This window comes from Mauremys mutica, chromosome 5 (genome assembly GCF_020497125.1).
Source record: "Mauremys mutica isolate MM-2020 ecotype Southern chromosome 5, ASM2049712v1, whole genome shotgun sequence".
In the NCBI taxonomy this organism is placed as follows: domain Eukaryota; kingdom Metazoa; phylum Chordata; order Testudines; family Geoemydidae; genus Mauremys; species Mauremys mutica.
This window is the reverse complement of record NC_059076.1, coordinates 12,349,253-12,367,159: the sequence shown is the minus strand read 5'-3', so window position 1 is coordinate 12,367,159 and position 17,907 is coordinate 12,349,253. Positions and strand designations below refer to the sequence as shown.

General features: G+C 44.3%; 1 protein-coding gene across 1 annotated transcript; it reads left to right on the top strand.

Annotated features, from left to right (window-relative positions):
* Window positions 1-3,879: 3,879 nt before the first annotated feature.
* Window positions 3,880-17,104, top strand: LOC123371281 (uro-adherence factor A-like). The gene is made up of 4 exons (XM_045018687.1): window positions 3,880-4,168; window positions 6,339-6,399; window positions 9,699-12,289; window positions 16,949-17,104. The coding sequence occupies exons 3-4, from the start codon at window positions 10,035-10,037 to the stop codon at window positions 17,040-17,042; spliced, it is 2,349 nt and encodes a 782-aa protein (XP_044874622.1). The 5' UTR covers window positions 3,880-4,168; window positions 6,339-6,399; window positions 9,699-10,034; the 3' UTR covers window positions 17,043-17,104.
* The last annotated feature ends 803 nt before the right edge of the window (window positions 17,105-17,907 follow it).

Here is a 17,907-nt window from a genome sequence, read left to right as displayed (position 1 = left end):
TCCTGAGCGGCTCAACAAATCCATGGATTTTGCATCATGCTCTGAAGCCTTTACTGGGTTATATCAAGGCAGAGCTGAGATACCTAAAACTTATTTCACAAAGTACCACTTCATTATTATATTATAGCGCTACATCACATATGAGAAATGTTGGGGTCCCTCTATGGTGCTTCCAAATCACCTAATTGTCACAAGGATTCTTACATGGCATTTTTGAGGAATAACTGGTACACTATGCAGCTTAATTTTTTAAGTTCCATTCTATGCATCCGAAGAAGTGAGCTGTAGCCCACAAAAGCTTATGCTGAAATAAATTTGTTAGTCTCTAAGGTGCCACAAGTACTCCTGTTCTTTTTGCGGATACAGACTAACACAGCTGCTACTCTGAAACCTTACTTTTTTCTCTCTTTCATTCAAATTGTATCCCAAATTGCTTTGCTGAGTTAAACAACACAATAACAGCAGAGAGAAAAGTTATGTTTCCACCAGCTGTTTGAAATGAGATGGATAACTGGAGAGGCAGAGAGATTCAATCAGGCTGTTTCAGATGGCAATAACGGCAAAGGAGAAGCCTCCTTCACAGGCAGCACCCGGTTGCACGGAGGGAAGCAGAGGCGGCCACATTAAAACAAGAGATGTGAAAAGCGAAAGGAGAGGGGCTAGACAAAATCTGTGAGATTGGCATCCCAGGGGCATGAGTTAAAGTGGTCAGTTTAGAACTGGATTTTGCAATGCATAGGGAGGCAGTAGAGTTGTTTGATGATGGAACTAATTTGGTCATGTCTTCCCACTCCAAAAAAAATGCTCACTTAACAGAAACAGGAGTCCCCAATGCCTTTAAGATTTTTCTTTTCTGAATGGCCTTGTCTAGAAGAGTTTCCACTGTTGCTAATATTTCTGTGTTAGCCATGTGAGGAAGTGTGTCAGCACTGTGTCAGCTAGGCTCGCTTAAATAAGCGGATGCTGAAAATGGCTGATAGAGCCAGAAAGCTACCTACACTGGGGCTCCTAACATTGCAATGGTAGCAATCTTTTGCAAACATTTCCTAGTATAGACCTAGCCTATGCGTCTAATCAGCACCAGTTGCTCAGTTTGTGTTTAGGTTTAGAGAGTTCAGCCAGAGTCAGGGTTCATCTTAATACGGTGTAAATTTTTAATGGTGAGTGTAATCAATCATGGAAACAATTTACCATGGTAAAGTCTCCATCCCTGATAATTTTTAAATCCAGATTGGATGTTTTTCTAAAATATATGCTCTAGGAACTATTTTGGGGGCATTCTAGCACCTATCTTATACAGGAGATCAAACTAGATGTCCCTTCTGACCTTGGGAAGCTATAAATCAATCGCTTTCCAGGTTTAGGGTACATTGAAATCCCTGGGATGAATAAACTGGAAGGCAAAAGCCCTACTGTCCTTCTGTCTTTTGCTGTTCTGCTCACAGGGAGCTGGAAACAATGTTTTTGCTGTGCTGGCCCTCCGCAAACAAAATCTTCAATAAGGTAAGGCACGTTTCTGTTTCTAAGGAATTGACTAACTTGAAAGTTTTGTTGGCTTATCTATCTAGGTAGGTAGTGTGGAAAAATTGCCCCCTATCTGATATAGCAGCTGTGCCAGCAAAAACGCTCATGTAGATGCGGTTATACTAACATCCTTTTGCTGGTATAGCTTATTTTGTTTAGGGAACTGGTATAAGCAGTAAGAATTCTTTTGCTAGTTGTGGTAAACCCAGGACAAACAGCTGCCGGGGCGGGGGGGATTAGTCCCAGGGGGTTAAAAGGACTCAGCCGACCCACTGCAAGAGAGAACCACGGGGAAATAAGGTTCAGCTGGAAAAGGGGTTACCAGGGAACTAATTAGGTTCAGCTGGCTCCAACTGCTTGTGACCTTTTTAAACCCTCCCTTGCATGGAGGGGTGAGAGAAGCAGGGAAGTTGCCAGTAGGCTAGGTGTAGCAAGACATTGAACCCTTCTAGGAAGGAAGGCTGCACTCCCTCCCCAGAAGGGAAGGAAAACCAGCACAAGGGATTGACTGAGGAAAGGACTAGCCAAACCCTGTGCTACCTGTAAGGATTTGCCTTGCCCAAGCCTGTGTCTCTGAGGGCTGGTCTACACTACAGGGGAATATCGATATAAGATATGCAACTTCAGCTACGTGAATAACGTAGCTGAAGTCGAAGTATCTTATATCGAATTACCTACCGTCCTCACAGCGCGGGATCGATGTCCGCGGCTCCCCATGTCGACTCCGCTACCGCCGTTCAGGTTGGTGGAGTTCCGGAGTCGACAGGAGCGCGTTTGGGGATCGATATATCGCGTCTAGATGAGATGAATATATCGATCCCCGAGAAATCGATTGCTACCCGCCGATACGGCGGGTAGTGAAGACGTACCCTGAGGCTAAAAAGAACTGAGCCTGCTGAGGAGAAGAAGGTACTTTGCCACACAGTATAGACTGTGTCTCCCCTAAGAGTGTTTTTCCACTATAGCTAAATAGGCACCCCATCTAGTGTAGACAAGGCCTTAGTTGTAAGTCTGGTATGAGACAATACGTGGCCCTGGGGAAGGTAGGGGAGAGATGGGGCCCTTTTAATAGGGAGATGTTGGCATTTCCAGAACAGTTCTGCTTTCCATGGCTTTGTTCTGCCCTTTGATGGAGGGCTGAGTGGTGTTAGACAGTTTAACAATACATTGCATATATAATCTTGTAAAGCACTTCAGGAAACCTTGAGATGAAAGGTGCTTTATTACCTTTATTACCTTTTATTACCTTTGCTAAACAAAGTTGCTGCAGGTATTTTGTAAAAGCAATGCAGTTTGTGATTGTCAGAAGGTATTAAATGTGTGACTGGTTATGGGCACAGTTATGCATAACAGTATGTAGGGCTCACTTCATCCTTCACTGAAATGCAGCCACCTCTGTGGTAGAACACGGCAGCTGTTTAATTGCTCACAAGAACACTACACAATGCTTTACGAAAGGAAGTGAGGAAGATGCTGTGATTATGGCATGTTGTTTATTCCCTTTTCCTCATAGCTCTGCTGTAGTCCCTTACCTTTTGCATTTGTTATGCTCCCTTTTAATCCTTATGTAAGAAAATGTACTATCAGCAATTTATTTTTGTCTTTAACAAAAAGTTGGTAACTGAAATACAATACAGTAATACTGGGTGTTCATCCTTATCAAATGCACTTTTCCAGTGCTCCCAAGTCCTGTACAATGCCATCAATTACATGCAAAAGTTCAAACTGACTCAGTTCAACCATAATTATTCTTCCCAATCCATAAAATTCAGAGCCTTTCCCCTTAGCCCTTCTCTCCCATTCACCTATCTTCCTGGAAATAGCATGTTTATAATAGTTCCTTGCAACACTCTGAAAGTCAGCAAATGGTGGCCTAGCTGGACCAGCAGGTCCCAAACTCTTTACCATCTGACCCTGTTCAAAGCAGACAAAGCTTGGGCCTGACCTTCCTGCATACTAGGGACAGTGTTCACAGCCATCAGCTACTAATGCAGTACGAGGATACTATGGTCTGTATGGATATCCCAGCCCTGGCTGTGGCATGTTTCAGGGACACGGTGCAGGTGGTTTGAGTGCACAGAGCTTATCCTGCTGGGACAGAGTGACCCAAACTGAGACTGGGACTGACCTGCCAATCTCCCCCTTCATGGAAGGGCAGACTGGAGGTAGAAGGGCTCAAGGGGAACCCCCATGTTCCTTCTTGGAGCTGCTGTCCCTCTACCTTGTTCCCTCTTAAGTCCTCTTCCCTCCCCCCAGCCAGGCCCCCGAGCAATTTGCCCCTCATTGTGTCTGTCTTACCTGGCTGCTGGCAAGGCCCTGCGGCATCCAGCTGTGCCCTCTCCGTGGCTCCACGGGCAGGGTGCCCACAAGGAAAAGAGGCCATCTTGCTGCCCTTGGTGCTAGCACCCTGGCTGCCCCGGTGGCCAAGTGGGCTCCGTGCAGAGCCAGGCCTGGACAGGCTCCGCTGGGCTGGGTGTGTGGGAGGGACGGTGCGGTCTGAGCTGAGAGGAGTCACCAGGGGACTCTCAGGGCCTCCAGCCAGCCACAGGCATGGCCAGGGGAGAGTGTGAGTGAGTCCAGAGCAGGGCGCCCTGCCCCCAGCAGACACAACAAGGGGCCGTCGGCTCAAGCTCCACCAGCTGAGGTAAAATCATGAGGCGAGAGCCCAGCGCCAGTCTGAGCTCTCTGTCCTACGCCCAGCACAGGGGAGGGTGGAGGGGCTCGAGGTCGGCTTTGTTCTCCGTCCTCTGGGCCCTGCCTGACCCCTTCTGACAACAACATTTCTACGTGATCCCCGGGGGGGGGAGGAGGGGCAGGGCCTGGGCCTCTCACTGCCCTGAGTGGGGGGAGATGGGGCCGGAGCCCAGGCCTCTTGCCGCCCCAGGTGGAGGTGGAGCTCCGATTTCAGCTTCAGCCCTGGGTCGCTGGCCCTGGCAACCCCAATAAAATGGGGTCACAGCCCACTTTGGGGTCCTGACCCACAGTTTGAGAACCGCTGCTGGCCCACACTCCGTTTCCCATAGCCCTCAAGGACCCAGCCAAGCAGAGAGTAACTGGAGCACAGTATGCTCTGGCTCCAGCCCCTTCGTGCCCCTTGCCCCGACATGAACCCTGCACCTGGGGCTGGGGACTGGCTTGGTGCTCCTCCAGCAGCTCTCCACCAGTGGGAGATGGCATGGCTAGACAAAAAGGGGTGTGGGACTGTAGGCAGCCAAGTGTGAAGTAGAACAGCCTTGAGGTTGCTCTACTTTATGCTGGGGGCCAGACTGACAGCCAGCTGGCCCTGTGATTGAAGATTTCACTGCAAAGAGGGCTTAAAACCACCTTTGCCATCACCTCTGGCCCTCCACCCAGAAAGCATGTTCAGCACTGGATTGTTAAAGATGGAAATTCAGAAAGGACAGTTTTGTGTTTTGCTGTTTGTAGGTATAGAGATGTGTAGCAAAATCTCCAGTCCCTGGCCTAGAGAGTGTACAATCTAGGTGTTGGTGTCACTAGGCATAAATCTAGGTAACTCGGGAGGATGGAAGACCACGAGTGTCGATGAAGTCTTCTTGCTCTAGGCCTATGTGAACCAAAGTACCTCCATGTTAAGCGCTTCTGTTAGCCTTATTAAACTTTTGTAACCTCCTGTGCTATGTGCTGACTGCTAGCAGCTGCAAGGCCGGTTAGCACTAGATGCAGCCACTACTAGATAAAATAGATGGAAAACAAATGCTGTAACCAAGGTTATATGCATGAGAAAGTAGCCCACACAGTGGGAAAGTACAGAAAGAGAAAAACAAAGGGGGTATAAATACTGGGACCCCGCCTGCATGCGGGTGTGCAGGATTTGAGATTGCTATTTCTCCCTTGCACCTTATTTGAGCTCAAATAAACTTGTGTTAGCTTCTCCACTCTGGTGTGTTTATTGGCGCAACGCACACCGGGCAACGAACCCCGCTGTTGCCCCCGCCTCTCGGGCACTCTGTGCCGGCAACATAGGGGTGAAATCTTGGCCCCATTGAAGTTAATGGCAAAATTCTCATTGACGTCACTGGGACCAGGATTTCACATATGACAGGATGTGCTAGGTGGACAAAACAAATGTGGATTGCAGAGAGGGTGTTGGGTTGAAGTTTGGAAGGTGAAGTAACAATAAAATGAAGGTTTAGCAGGAAAGCTTAAGTCTCAGCTTGCCGGTTGCCTGCCAAAATGCCAGACAGGAGGGATTTATAGGTGTTTTGGCAGAGGTGGGTTTTAAGGAGGGACTGAAAGAATATAGGGTGGCAACTTTATGCATTTGTATGAGGAAGTTTTCCTACACATAAGGGGTGGCAAGGGAGAAAGCACAGCACCTCTACAAGTATCATTCCTTCCTGTGCCAAACGTGAGGGAAAGACATTCTGCTTGAAGTCACCCCAAAATTGTTAGAATCTGTTGGGGTCGTGTCCTTCCTATTTTACAGATTTTCTGTGTTGTGTATTATGATAGCTACGCATTATTTTATTGCAGGAGTCCCCAACCTTTTAGTGTGGCGGGTGCCGGACAAGCAGCCGCTGAGAATCAGCGTCATCAAGAGGTGTCGCCGTCGAAATGCTGCCGAAAATCAGCAGCATTTCAGCGGTGACGCTTCTTGATGACGCTGGTTCTCGGCGGCATTTCAGCGGCTGCTTGTGCGGTGGCCAGTAGGCGGGCGCACATAGATACCCCAGCGGGCACCATGGTGCCTGCAGGCACCGCGTTGGGGACCCCTGTTTTATTGTATTAATTAAATGCACCATTACAGAGAGATTAACAGGCTCTGAATCTCTCTGTCCCATCCCGTGTTGCAGTATAAATATAAACAATGTTGAGCCAGAGGAACCTGCTGAGGAGGCAGAAGAAATAAAACAGGTAAATATTTGCATGAGCAGAAGCACCCGTGGTGAGTGGTAGCTTTAATTACATATGCTCTTTTAAGTAAATAATGCATGACGCAGCGCGTGTTGTTATATATAATCACATGGGTTGTGTGCACTTTGAGTCTCATCTTTCCGACAGCCTCTCTGCTAAATTCACTATGATAAACATAGACATCATCTGGAGTGCCTTTGGGTTATAATATCATAGAAATCATAGACCTATAGGCCTGGAAGGGATCTTGAGAGGCAGAACCAAGTAAACTTAGACCATCCCCAGGTGTTTGTCCAGCCTGTTCTTAAAAACCTTCAGTGATGGGATTCCACAACCATCCTTGGAAGAGTATTCCAGAGCGTAACTACCCTTATAGTTAGAAAGTTTTTCCTAATCTCTCTTGCTTCAGATTAAGCTCATTACTTCTAGTCCTACCTTCAGTGAACATGGAGAACCATCCTCTTTCGTAGTAGCTCTTAGCATATTCGAAGACTGTCATCAGGTCTCCCCTCAGTCTTCTTTTCTCAGGACTAAACATGCCCATTTTTTTTAACCTTTCCTCACAGGTCAGGTTTTTTAAACCTCATTTTTGTTGCTTTGCTCTGGACTCTTTCCAGTTTGTCAGCATCTTTCCTAAAGTGTGGCACCCAGAACTGGACAAGTACTCCAGCTGAGGCCTCCCCAGTGCCGTGGGACAATTATTTTCTGTGTCTTTCAAATAACACTCCTGTTAGTACGTTCCAGAAAGATACTAGCCTTTTCGATATGTCCTACCCCATTTGTGTGTGTGCATGGATTTTAATGGGAGTTGGGCATCTACCTCTCTTAGGCGCTTTTGAAAATCACAATATATATCATGTAAGGCTAGCCCCTGATACTCTTACTGCACGCTGAATGCTAGTGTACTCCGGAAGTAGTCCCGTTTATTCATACAGGTGCTACTTGTGGAGTAAGGTCCTATTCATTGGGAGTACCTGTATCAGAATTTAGCTCTTAATAGCTTGCAATTTATTGTTATGCTACAAAGAATGAGTCCTTTTAAAATTTAAAGAAACACTGTCAAGGGATATAAAAGTAATTTTATTCTTCCATTGATTTCAAGAATAAAATGTCTTTCTGTTTTTATCTTTTTCCACTGTGCACATAATGAAATCCTACAGCTCCTCCCGCCCTCCTGTTTCTAACAGGATTTGGAATTTATTTGTCCTTTGATTTGTTTCATGTGTTTTCCCCCACCATCCAATAATCTTTGATTACTCAATCCAGATCCCCTCTTAAGACTCCTGAATTTTACCCTGTAGGCTTCAGTTGTAATCTGGAACGGTTTCAAAACCAGTTCCTTAAATTTACCATAGTTTGAAGCATCAGCAATAGGCATCTTATTGAATATGTCCAGAGCTCTCCCAGTCAATTTTGCAACCAAAGTGGTCATTTTTTGGTCCTCAGGAATCGCATGTAGAGTGCACGGTCTCTCAAAGGTGATGAAATATTCAGCAATATATCAATGGATTCGTCATACTGAGGGCATAACCGTTCCCATTTGTGAATTCTTGGGGAAGTGGGGCCAGCTGCTGGAGGGTTTTGCCTCTTCCACTCCATTACAGCCAGTTCATGCTTCTGGGCCGCAATCTAGGCCTCGATTTCTTTGTCTTTTAACTCCAGGGCTAGCTGCTTCTCTCTTTCCTCCTTCTCCTGAGCATGCTGTCTCTCTTCTTGAGCAGCTTGTTGGGCTAAGCTGAGGGCTTCCATGGCTCTTTCGTGAGCAGCTTTTTCCCTGGCAATTTGCTCATCAATTTCCATTTGTCTTGATTCCATCTGTCTTCTATGTTCATTTTCCTTCTCAACAGTCTGAAACCTGTGCAGTTCTAGCTTCTTCGGAGCTTCACTCTCACTTTTTTTGTTGATTTTCCTGCCTCCATTTCCTTTACCCGAAATAAGCAAACAGAAAATAACAAACCAGTATCCATTTTCTGTTTTCTGGCCACCACACTTAAAAATCACTACCAGTGTCTCAAAGCTATCAGCTGTGCACAGATCCTCCTGACTGCACCACTGTGACAGGTTCTGTCACAGAGATCCCCTTGGGACTGTCACCTGACATGCTGGAATTACCTCTGAGCCCACTATCCCTGCCAGCTTGGGACTCCAGAACCCTGCCTTGTTGAGCCAGACATGCTAGCCTGCTGCAACACAGACCCAGGTCTAGTCCACACCCCCAAAGCTGCAGACTTTAACCAAAAACTGCTCAGCAGGTCCCCTATCTCCAGCACCCAGACACCCAACAACCAATGGGATCCAAACCCCAAATAAATCCGTTTTACTCTGATAAAGCGTATACAGGGTAAACTCATAAATTGTTCACCCTCTATAACACTGATAGAGAGATATGCACGGCTGTTTGCTCCTGCAGGTATTAATCACTTACTCTGGGTTTACTAATACATAAAATGATTTTATTAAGTATCAAAAATAGGATTTAAGTGGTTTCAAGTAATAACAGACAGAACAAAGTAAGTCACCAAGCAAAATAAAGCAAAAAAACCGCAAGTCTAAGCCTAATACATTAAGAAACTGTTTATAGGTAAAATCTCACCCTCAGAGATATTCCAATAAGCTTCTTTCACAGACTAGACGCCTTCCTAGTCTGGGCCCCATCCTTTCCCCGGGTACAGTCCTTGTTAGTTCCAGCTCAAGTGGTAACTAGGGGATTTCTCATGACTGGCAGCCCCCTTTGTTCTGTTCTACCCCTTTTTATAGCTTTGGCCCAAGTCAGGAATCTTTTGTTTCTCTGGGTCCCCATCCTCCTTCTAAATGGAAAAGTACCAGATTTAAGATGGATTTCAGCATCATGTGACATGGTCACATGTCCTGTGAGACCCCCCCAGCCTCCATTCTTCCTGGGCTGGCTTAAACAAACACAGGAAGGCTTGCAAGTAAACAGAGCCATTTACAACCAATTGTCCTAGTCAATGAGAGCCATCAAGATTCTAAACCACCATCAATGGCCAACACTTTGCATAATTACAATAGGACCCCAGAGTTTTACTTTATATTTTTCTAGCTTCAGATACAAGAATGATACATACATACAAATAGGAGGAATATATTCAGTAGGTTATAACCTTTGTTATGATACCTTACAAGAGACCTTTTGCATAAAGCATGTTCCTGTTACATCATATTTACACTCATAAGCATATTTCCATAAAACATATGGAGGGCAACATCACAGGAGCTTCATTTTTGCTTTGAAAAGTAGATGGCCATATTTATGGGGGTTTGGTTTTTGTCGTTTACAGCATATTGCAGAAGACTCATTCTGTGCTGATGTCCAGGTGCAAACTTCCTATGTTGACATACCACCAGGAAATAGGTGGCGTTGGTCGTGATTACAAACAGAAGCTCAGGTGCAAACCTCAAATCTTGAACTACCAGACGAAGAGACTTTCCTCCCATTTGAAAGTGAGGTCCAGGTACAAACCTCAGATCTTGAAATATTAGAGGAGGAGACTTCATTGCCATCGCAAACGGAGGCCCAGGTGCAAACATCACTTATTGAAGTACTAGATACGGAGAGTTTATTCCCCATCGAAAGTGAGCCCCTGGAGCAGACCCCAGATCTTGACTTTCAAGACATGCAGGTGAAGAATTTATTCCCATTATTTGTTGAAGTTGAAGTGCAAACCTCATATGTAGACATACCAGCAGGGAATAAGTGGCGTTCGACACAACTACAAGCCGAGGCCCAAGTGCAAACCTCAAATCATGAATTATTAAAGACACTTTCTTCCCTCTCACAAAAGGAAGCCCAGGTGCAAACCTCCAAACTTTCAATAACAGAAGCAGAGGAGGTGCCTCTTTTCCCATCACTAACCGAGGCCCAGGTGCAAACTTCAAGACTTGCATTAACAGAAATGGAGGAGGAGGTGGCCCCATTCCTGGTAGAAGAAAAGCCTGTCCCCACAACTCAAAGTGAAGCTGCTGTGCAAACCTCGTATGTGGACATACCAGCAGGGAATAAGTGGCGTTCGACACGGCTACAAGCTGAGGCCCAGGTACAAACGTCAAGTATTGAGTTACTGAAGAAGCTTTCTTCCCTCTTAGTAACTGAGGCCCAGGTGCAAACGTCAAGTATTGAGTTACTGAAGACGCTTTCTTCCCCATCGCTAACCGAGGCCCAGGTGCAAACCTCTAAACTTGCAGTAACAGAAGCAGAGGAGGTGCCTCTTTCCTCCTCACTAACCGAGACCCAGGTGCAAACCTCTGAACTTGCAGTAACAGAAGCAGAGGAGGTGCCTCTTTCCTCCTCACTAACCGAGACCCAGGTGCAAACCTCTGAACTTGCAGTAACAGAAGCAGAGGAGGTGCCTCTTTCCCCCTCACTAACCGAGGCCCAGGTGCAAACCTCCGAACTTGCAGTAACAGAAGCAGAGGAGGAGGAAGCCCCATTCCCAATAGAAGAAAAGCCTCTCACCAAAACCGTAGCTGACGCTGCTGTGCAAACCTCATATGTGGACATACCAGCAGGGAATAAATGGCTTTTGACACGGCTACAAGCTGAGGCCCAAGTGCAAACCTCAGGTATTAAGTTACTGAAAAAGCTTTCTTCCCTCTTAGTAAACAAGGCCCAGGTGCAAACGTCAAGTATTGAGTTACTGAAGAAGCTTTCTTCCCCATCACTAACCGAGGCCCAGGTGCAAACCTCCAAACTTGCAGTAACAGAAGCAGAGGAGGAGGAAGCCCCATTCCCAATAGAAGAAAAGCCTCTCACCCAAACCGTAGCTGACGCTGCTGTGCAAATCTCATATGTGGACATACAGGTAGGGAATAAGTGGCGCTTGTCACGGCTACAAGCTGAGGCTCAGGTACAAACGTCAAGTATTGAGTTACTAAAGAAGCTTTCTTCCCTCTTAGTAACTGAGGCCCAGGTGCAAACGTCAAGTATTGAGTTACTGAAGACGCTTTCTTCCCTCTTAGTAACTGAGGCCCAGGTGCAAACGTCAAGTATTGAGTTACTGAAGACGCTTTCTTCCCTCTTAGTAACTGAGGCCCAGGTGCAAACGTCAAGTATTGAGTTACTGAAGACGCTTTCTTCCCCATCACTAACCGAGGCCCAGGTGCAAACCTCCAAACTTGCAGTAGCAGAAGCAGAGGAGGTGCCTCTTTCCCCCTCACTAACCGTGGCCCAGGTGCAAACCTCCAAACTTGCAGTAACGGAAGTGGAGGAGATGCCTCTTTCCCCCTCACTAACTCAGGTCGAGATGCAAACCTCCAAACTTGCAGAAGCAGAAGCAAAGACGACCTTTCCTTCCCCATCACAAACTGAGGTTCACATCCAGTCTTCGTATTTTGAAGTACCAGAGTTGGAGGATGAGATGCCCAGAACCCCAATCAAAGAGAAGCCCCTCCCCCTAACACTGATGGAGGCCCAGGTGCAAACTTCGTATGTAGACATACCAGCAGGGAATAAGTGGCGTTCGTCACGACTACAAGTGGAAGCCAAGGTGCAAACCTCCAGGCTTGAACTGCCAGAAGCAAAAGAGAAGGCTCCTTCCCTATCCCAAACACAGGCTGAGATGCAAACCACCAGGGTTGAAATAACAGAAGAGAAAGCAGCACCTCTGACTCCTCCAGATGTTAAAATATTAGAAGAGGAGATGCTGAAGGAGGAGGTAGAGCTGAAGCTTCCATGCCCTGAATATACCGAGGCCCTGGTGCAGACCTCACTTGTTGAAATACCTGTGGGGCAGAAGAGGCGTTCATCCCGTTTATGTACCGAGGCCCAGGTGCAAACTTCATATCAAGAACTCCCAGTTGTGAAGAGCAAGACTTTGCCTCCACAAGGTACTGGGGTGGTAAAGAAGGTCACTGAGCATGCAGCATCGAAGAAGTAAGTAGAAAAAGCTAGTTCTGCCATACTTTCCCTGCTGCAGGGCTGAGCATCCAATCTTTTCTTCTAGATCAGCATTGTAGAAAGCTAATACAGTGTTCAGTTTTGTGCAGATTTGAAAGGATTGGGTTGAAAGTTAGCTGTGAAGTCATTTACCGTTTACTCATCTCTTCAGAAAAACCTGTAGCTCTTGTACCACCAGTACATTCTTTGTATCCATAGATTCAGAGGATTTGAGAGCAGAAGGAGCCATTCGATCATCTAATCTGAGCTTCTGTATAGCACAGGCCATTACATTTCACCCAGTTACTCCTGTACTGAGCCCAGTAACTTGTTTGGCTAAAGCATCTCTTCCAGAAATTAGGGCTGTCAAGCGATTAAAAAAATTAATCCTGATTAATCATGTGATTAAAAAAAAGAATTGTGATTAATTGCATTGTTAAACAATAATGGAATACCATTTATTTAAATATTTTTGGACGCTTTCTATATTTTCAAATATATTGATTCAATTACAACACAGAATACAAAGTGTAGTGCTCACTTTACATTTATTTTTTATTACAAATATTTGCACTGTAAAAGACAAAAGAAATAGTATTTTTAATTCACCTCATACAAGTACTGTAGTATAATCTCTTTATCATGAAAGTTGAACTTACAAATGTAGAATTATGTACAAAAAAATAACTGCGTTGTTTTATTTTTCAATGTAAAACTTTAGAGCCTACAAGTCTGCTCAGTCCTACTTCAGCCAATCACTCAGACAAACAAACTTGGTTACAGTTTGCAGGAGATACTGCTGCCCACTTCTTGTGTACAAATATCACCTGAAAGTGAGAACAGGCATTTGCATGGCACTGTTGTAGCCGGTGTCACAATATATTTACGTGCCAGATGCACTAAAGATTCATATGTTCCTTCATGCTTCAACCACCCTTCTATAGGGCATGCATCCATGCTGATGATGGGTTCTGCTTGATAACAATCCAAAGCAAAAAGGACCGATGCATGTTCATTTTCATCATCTGAGTCAGATGCTACTAGCAGAAGGTTCATTTTCTTTTTTGGTGGTTTGGGTTCTGTAGTTTCCAGATCTGAGTGTTGCTCTTTTAAGACTTCTGAAAGCATGCTCCACACCTTGTTCCTCTCAGATTTTGGAAGGCACTTCTTATTCTTAAACCTTGGGTCTAGTGCTGTAGCTGTGTTTAGAAATCTCACACTGCTATCTTTGCGTTTTGTCAAATCTTCAGTGAAAGTATTTTTAATGCAAATGTGCTGGGTCATCATCCGAGACTGCTATAACATGAGATATATGGCAGAACATGGGGAAAACATAGCCGAAGACATACAGTTCTCCCCCAAGGAGTTCAGTCACACAATTTTAATTAACACCTTATTTTTTAACGAGCGTCATCAGCATGGAAGCATGTCCTCTGGAATGGTGGCTGAAGCATGAAGGGACATACGAATGTTTAGCATATCTGGCACATAAATACCTTGCAACACCGACTACAAAAGTGCCATGTGAATGCCTGTTCTCACTTTCAGGTGATGTAAATAAGAAGCGGGCAGCAGCATCTCCTGTGAATGTAAACAGACTTGTTTCTCTTAGTGATTGGCTGAACAAGAAGTAGGACTGAGTGGACTTGTAGGCTCTAAAGTTTTACATTGTTTTGTTTTTGAGTGCAGTTATTTAACAAAAAAAAATCTACCTTTGTAAGTTGCACTTTCATGATAAAGAGATTGCACTACAGCAGTGGTTCTCAAACTTTTTTTCCAGCAGACCACTTGAAAATTTCTGGGGGTTTCGGCAGACCACTTAATGATCTTTCCAAATATTGTTTGTACAATTAGCTAACTATTGTAAAGTGCTTTGGATAAAAGCACTATACTGTATTTAAAAAAATATATTTAATTTTTTTTGTTCTACAAATAAAAGCACACAACTCATATTTTAATATCAGTAGTGTTACCTTTCTAATGGATGTGCCCTCTCTCCCCCACCACAGCAGCCCCTGAGCTGGGGGTGGGAAGGAGAGGGCTCTCTCCCCTGCTGCAACAGCCATAGAGCTGAGGCTGTGAAGGAGGGCCATCTCTCCCCAGCAGGCACAGCCCTGGAGCTGGGGAAAGTCTCCTCTTTCTCTGGCTGCTTCAGCCCTGCATGTCCCAAGTTCCCCACACTCGCTCATTTCACTCCACTGCCCCCTTCCACCTATGCCCTATTCCCCCCAAGGCCACCGACTCACCTTACATGTGCGTCTTCTCCAGGTTCCAGGCACCTAATTAGCGGAGCCATGCCTGTGTGGCTCCACTAATTAGGTTTGTGGCTCTTCATTCTCTCATATGCGGCCGCCCAGACGCACACCTTAGAGGAACTATCCATGGACCACCTGAATGGAACTCATGGACTACAGTTTGAGGAACCGCTGCGCTACAGTATTTGTACAAGGTGAACTGGCCTGCTAAACCCAGGGTTGTGAGTTCAATCCTTGAGGGGGCCACCTAGAGATCCGGGGCAAAATCAGCACTTGGTCCTGCTAGTGAAAGCAGGTGGCTGGACTCAATGACCCTTCAAGGTCCCTTCCAGTTCTATGAGATAGGTATATCTCCATATATTATTATAATATTATATTCTTTCTTGTTTATCATTTTACAGTGCAAATATTTGTAATAAAAATAATATAAAGTGAGCACTGTACACTTTGTACTCTGTGATGTAATAGAAATCAATATATTTTAAAATGTGGAAAAACATCCAAAAATATTTCATAAATTTCAATTGGTATTCTGTTGTTTGACAGTGCGATTAATCGTGATAATTTTTTAAAATTGTGATTAATTTTTTGAGTTAATCGCTTGAGTTAACGGCAATTAATTGACAGCCCTACCAGAAAGTCATCCCATGTTGATCTGAAGACATCAAGAGAGGGAGAATCCGCCACTTCCCTTGGTAGTATGTTCTAATGGTTAATCACCCTCCTTGTTAAAAATGTGCCTTTTTTCTCATTTGAAATTGTCTGGCTTCAGCTTTCAGCCATTGGTTTTTGTACTGTCTTTCTCTGATGATTAAAGAGACCTTTAGTACCTGTTGTTTTCTTCTTGTGAAGGTACTTAGATGCATCTGAAGAAGTGGGGGTTTTTTTTACCCATGAAAGCTTATGCCCAAATAAATCTGTTCGTCTTTAAGGTGCCACCGGGCTCCTCACTGTTTTTACTTAGGCCAGGTCTACACTGAAGGGGATCGATCCAAGTTAGGCAACTTCAGCTACATGAATAACATGGCTGAAGTCGACATACTTAGATCGACTTACCATGATGTCTTCACCATGGTGCATCGACTGCTGCCGTTCCCCCGTCGACTCTGCCTGTGCCTCTCACCGAGCTGGAGTACAGGAGTCGATGGGAGAGCATTTGGGGATCGATTTATCATGTCTAGTCTAGACACAATAAATCTATCCCCACTGGGTCAATTGCTGCCCGCAGATCCGGCGATAGTGAAGACATACCCTTAGATACTGTAATCAAGTCCCCTCTCTATCTGCCTTTTGATAAGCTAAGTAGCTCTTTAAGTTTCTTACTGCAAGACATTTTCACCAGCCCTCAAATCCTTTTTGTGGCTCTTTTCTGCATCCTCTTCAATTTTTTGACATCCTTTTTAAAATATGGCATCGGTGTGGATGCAGTATTCTGGTATTGGTCTCACCAATGCTGTGTTCAGAGGCAAAATCACTTCCCCTGTTTACACACTCAAGGGTCTGGATGTCTGGAGACTAGTAATGGGGTGGCTTTTTGGGGGTTTCTCAATTGTCTGAAAGAGTTCGTTATAACATTCAGTGCATAGCTCTTTTGTATGTTCAGAAAGATTGAATTTTTAACTGAAGAGTAGGTTGTATTCCCTTAAATGCACCTAAAATGTTGGATTGTTATTCATGTGCTCATCCTCTTTAGGCAATTGGTGTATTTTTATTTTTTTATGATAACGATATATATGTATTTATTTTACTTTTAACATTACGTGCTTTCAAGATGAAAAGCACTATATATCTACTAAAACATTCTTATTCTTATTATGATTTATTTATATTTGGAGAGTAATTTCTTTTCTCCTTTGGAATGACTCCAGTTGCTCCAAATAAGCAGCATTTCCTGGCAGAGAATCGACCTAGCAATGCCTTATCTTGCCCTCATCCCTAAACAAATTATTTGGTTTGAACCCTGATTGGCAGCTTGAGATGCTTGGCAGCTAGAGATGGGTCAGAGCCTGAAGCATTTATCTATTATGCCCTGAAACTGTGGGGATGTGGATGTAAGGGTCCTATATCCAAAGCACCTCAGATCTTGAGGAGCAAGTTTTGCAGAAGTGCGCCAAAAAGAAAATTAGAATTTGCCCAATGTTATTGTCAACATTTTAAGATGTGTTGACCTATATCAAGTGAGGTTTACAAACCTTGGGGATTTGGTGCTAAAAACCCATTAATTTTGGCAAGAACTGGTTGTCCTGATCTTTTAAGCAGCTCTGAATAATCTGTTACCATATTTTATAGTAGTCCCAGCCAAAAAATGAGGTGGCACCACCTAAGGATTGAAAATGAGTATATATCACAAGGCATGGATAGTTAAACCCCTTTCCTTTTATTGTTTGTCTTTTTGTTGCAGACTAGCAAAAACCTCGACACGAGCAACACCAATATCTGTGCACTTACATGTAAAGATGACTCCACGGCGCCGGAATGGGAATAAAAAGAACTAGTAAAAACTTGAATTTAAACAAATAAAACCTTGTAAAATAACAAACTTAACCTGTGAGATTTTTCTGGAGATGGGCCTCACAGTTTGAATGCACAGGGCCATGCCCCAGCTAGTGTTTATTGGCATAGCTTCACTGAAGTAATTGGAGTTGTGCAGATACACACCAGCTGCAGATCTGACCTGTAATTTCTTACTTTGTCATTTCATAATCTCTGTTATAGTTAGTTGCTTGGCATGGTAAACTCCGGTTTTGGTCCTGTCCCCATCCTTACTAATTTGCTAGATTGCACACTGTGTAATTCACACACAAAACTGTGTTGCTACACCACATTCTAGTAAAATTTGGAACATAGTGCTCAAATGAGGCCTCATGCCGTAAACCAGGCAAAGCTTGGTCAATACAAATCACAACTTTCCTTGTCTACACTATGAGTTTGTACCAGTTCAGATACATCATTGGCTGGCCATTAATTGCTCCAGTTGGGACAAATTTCCAGTGGATACTACTTCTGCCATAATAAAAGCATAAGCCTTGCTTTACTGAACAGTTACACTTGTGCCACTGCAGATATTTCAACTTGATGTTACGTCTGCATGATTGCACTGTAACTAGCATCCCTAGTTAGGAATGAATTGGGATTTAAATTATAGACCTCTTCTTTTATCAGTCTGATCATTTTCCCAAATAAAATGAGCTTTTTGGGCTTTGATTCCTAATGGAGCCTTCAGTTCAGAAGTTGCTTTTTTTCAGAAGAATTAACGGAAAACTGCAGTTGTTTGGAGTGATCCCAACATGAAGAAACATTGTTTTCCTGTTCAGAATCTTCTTGGCTATGGATGGCTCAAAAATGATTTGGAAATAAAAT

Excerpts from the sequence above, each read along its gene's own strand:
- LOC123371281 (XM_045018687.1), top strand. The coding sequence starts at position 10,035 with ATGCAGGTGAAGAATTTATTCCCATTATTTGTTGAAGTTGAAGTGCAA. Across the intron at positions 12,290-16,948 it reads GAGCATGCAGCATCGAAGAA|ACTAGCAAAAACCTCGACAC; the intron begins GTAAGTAGAAAA and ends TTTTTGTTGCAG.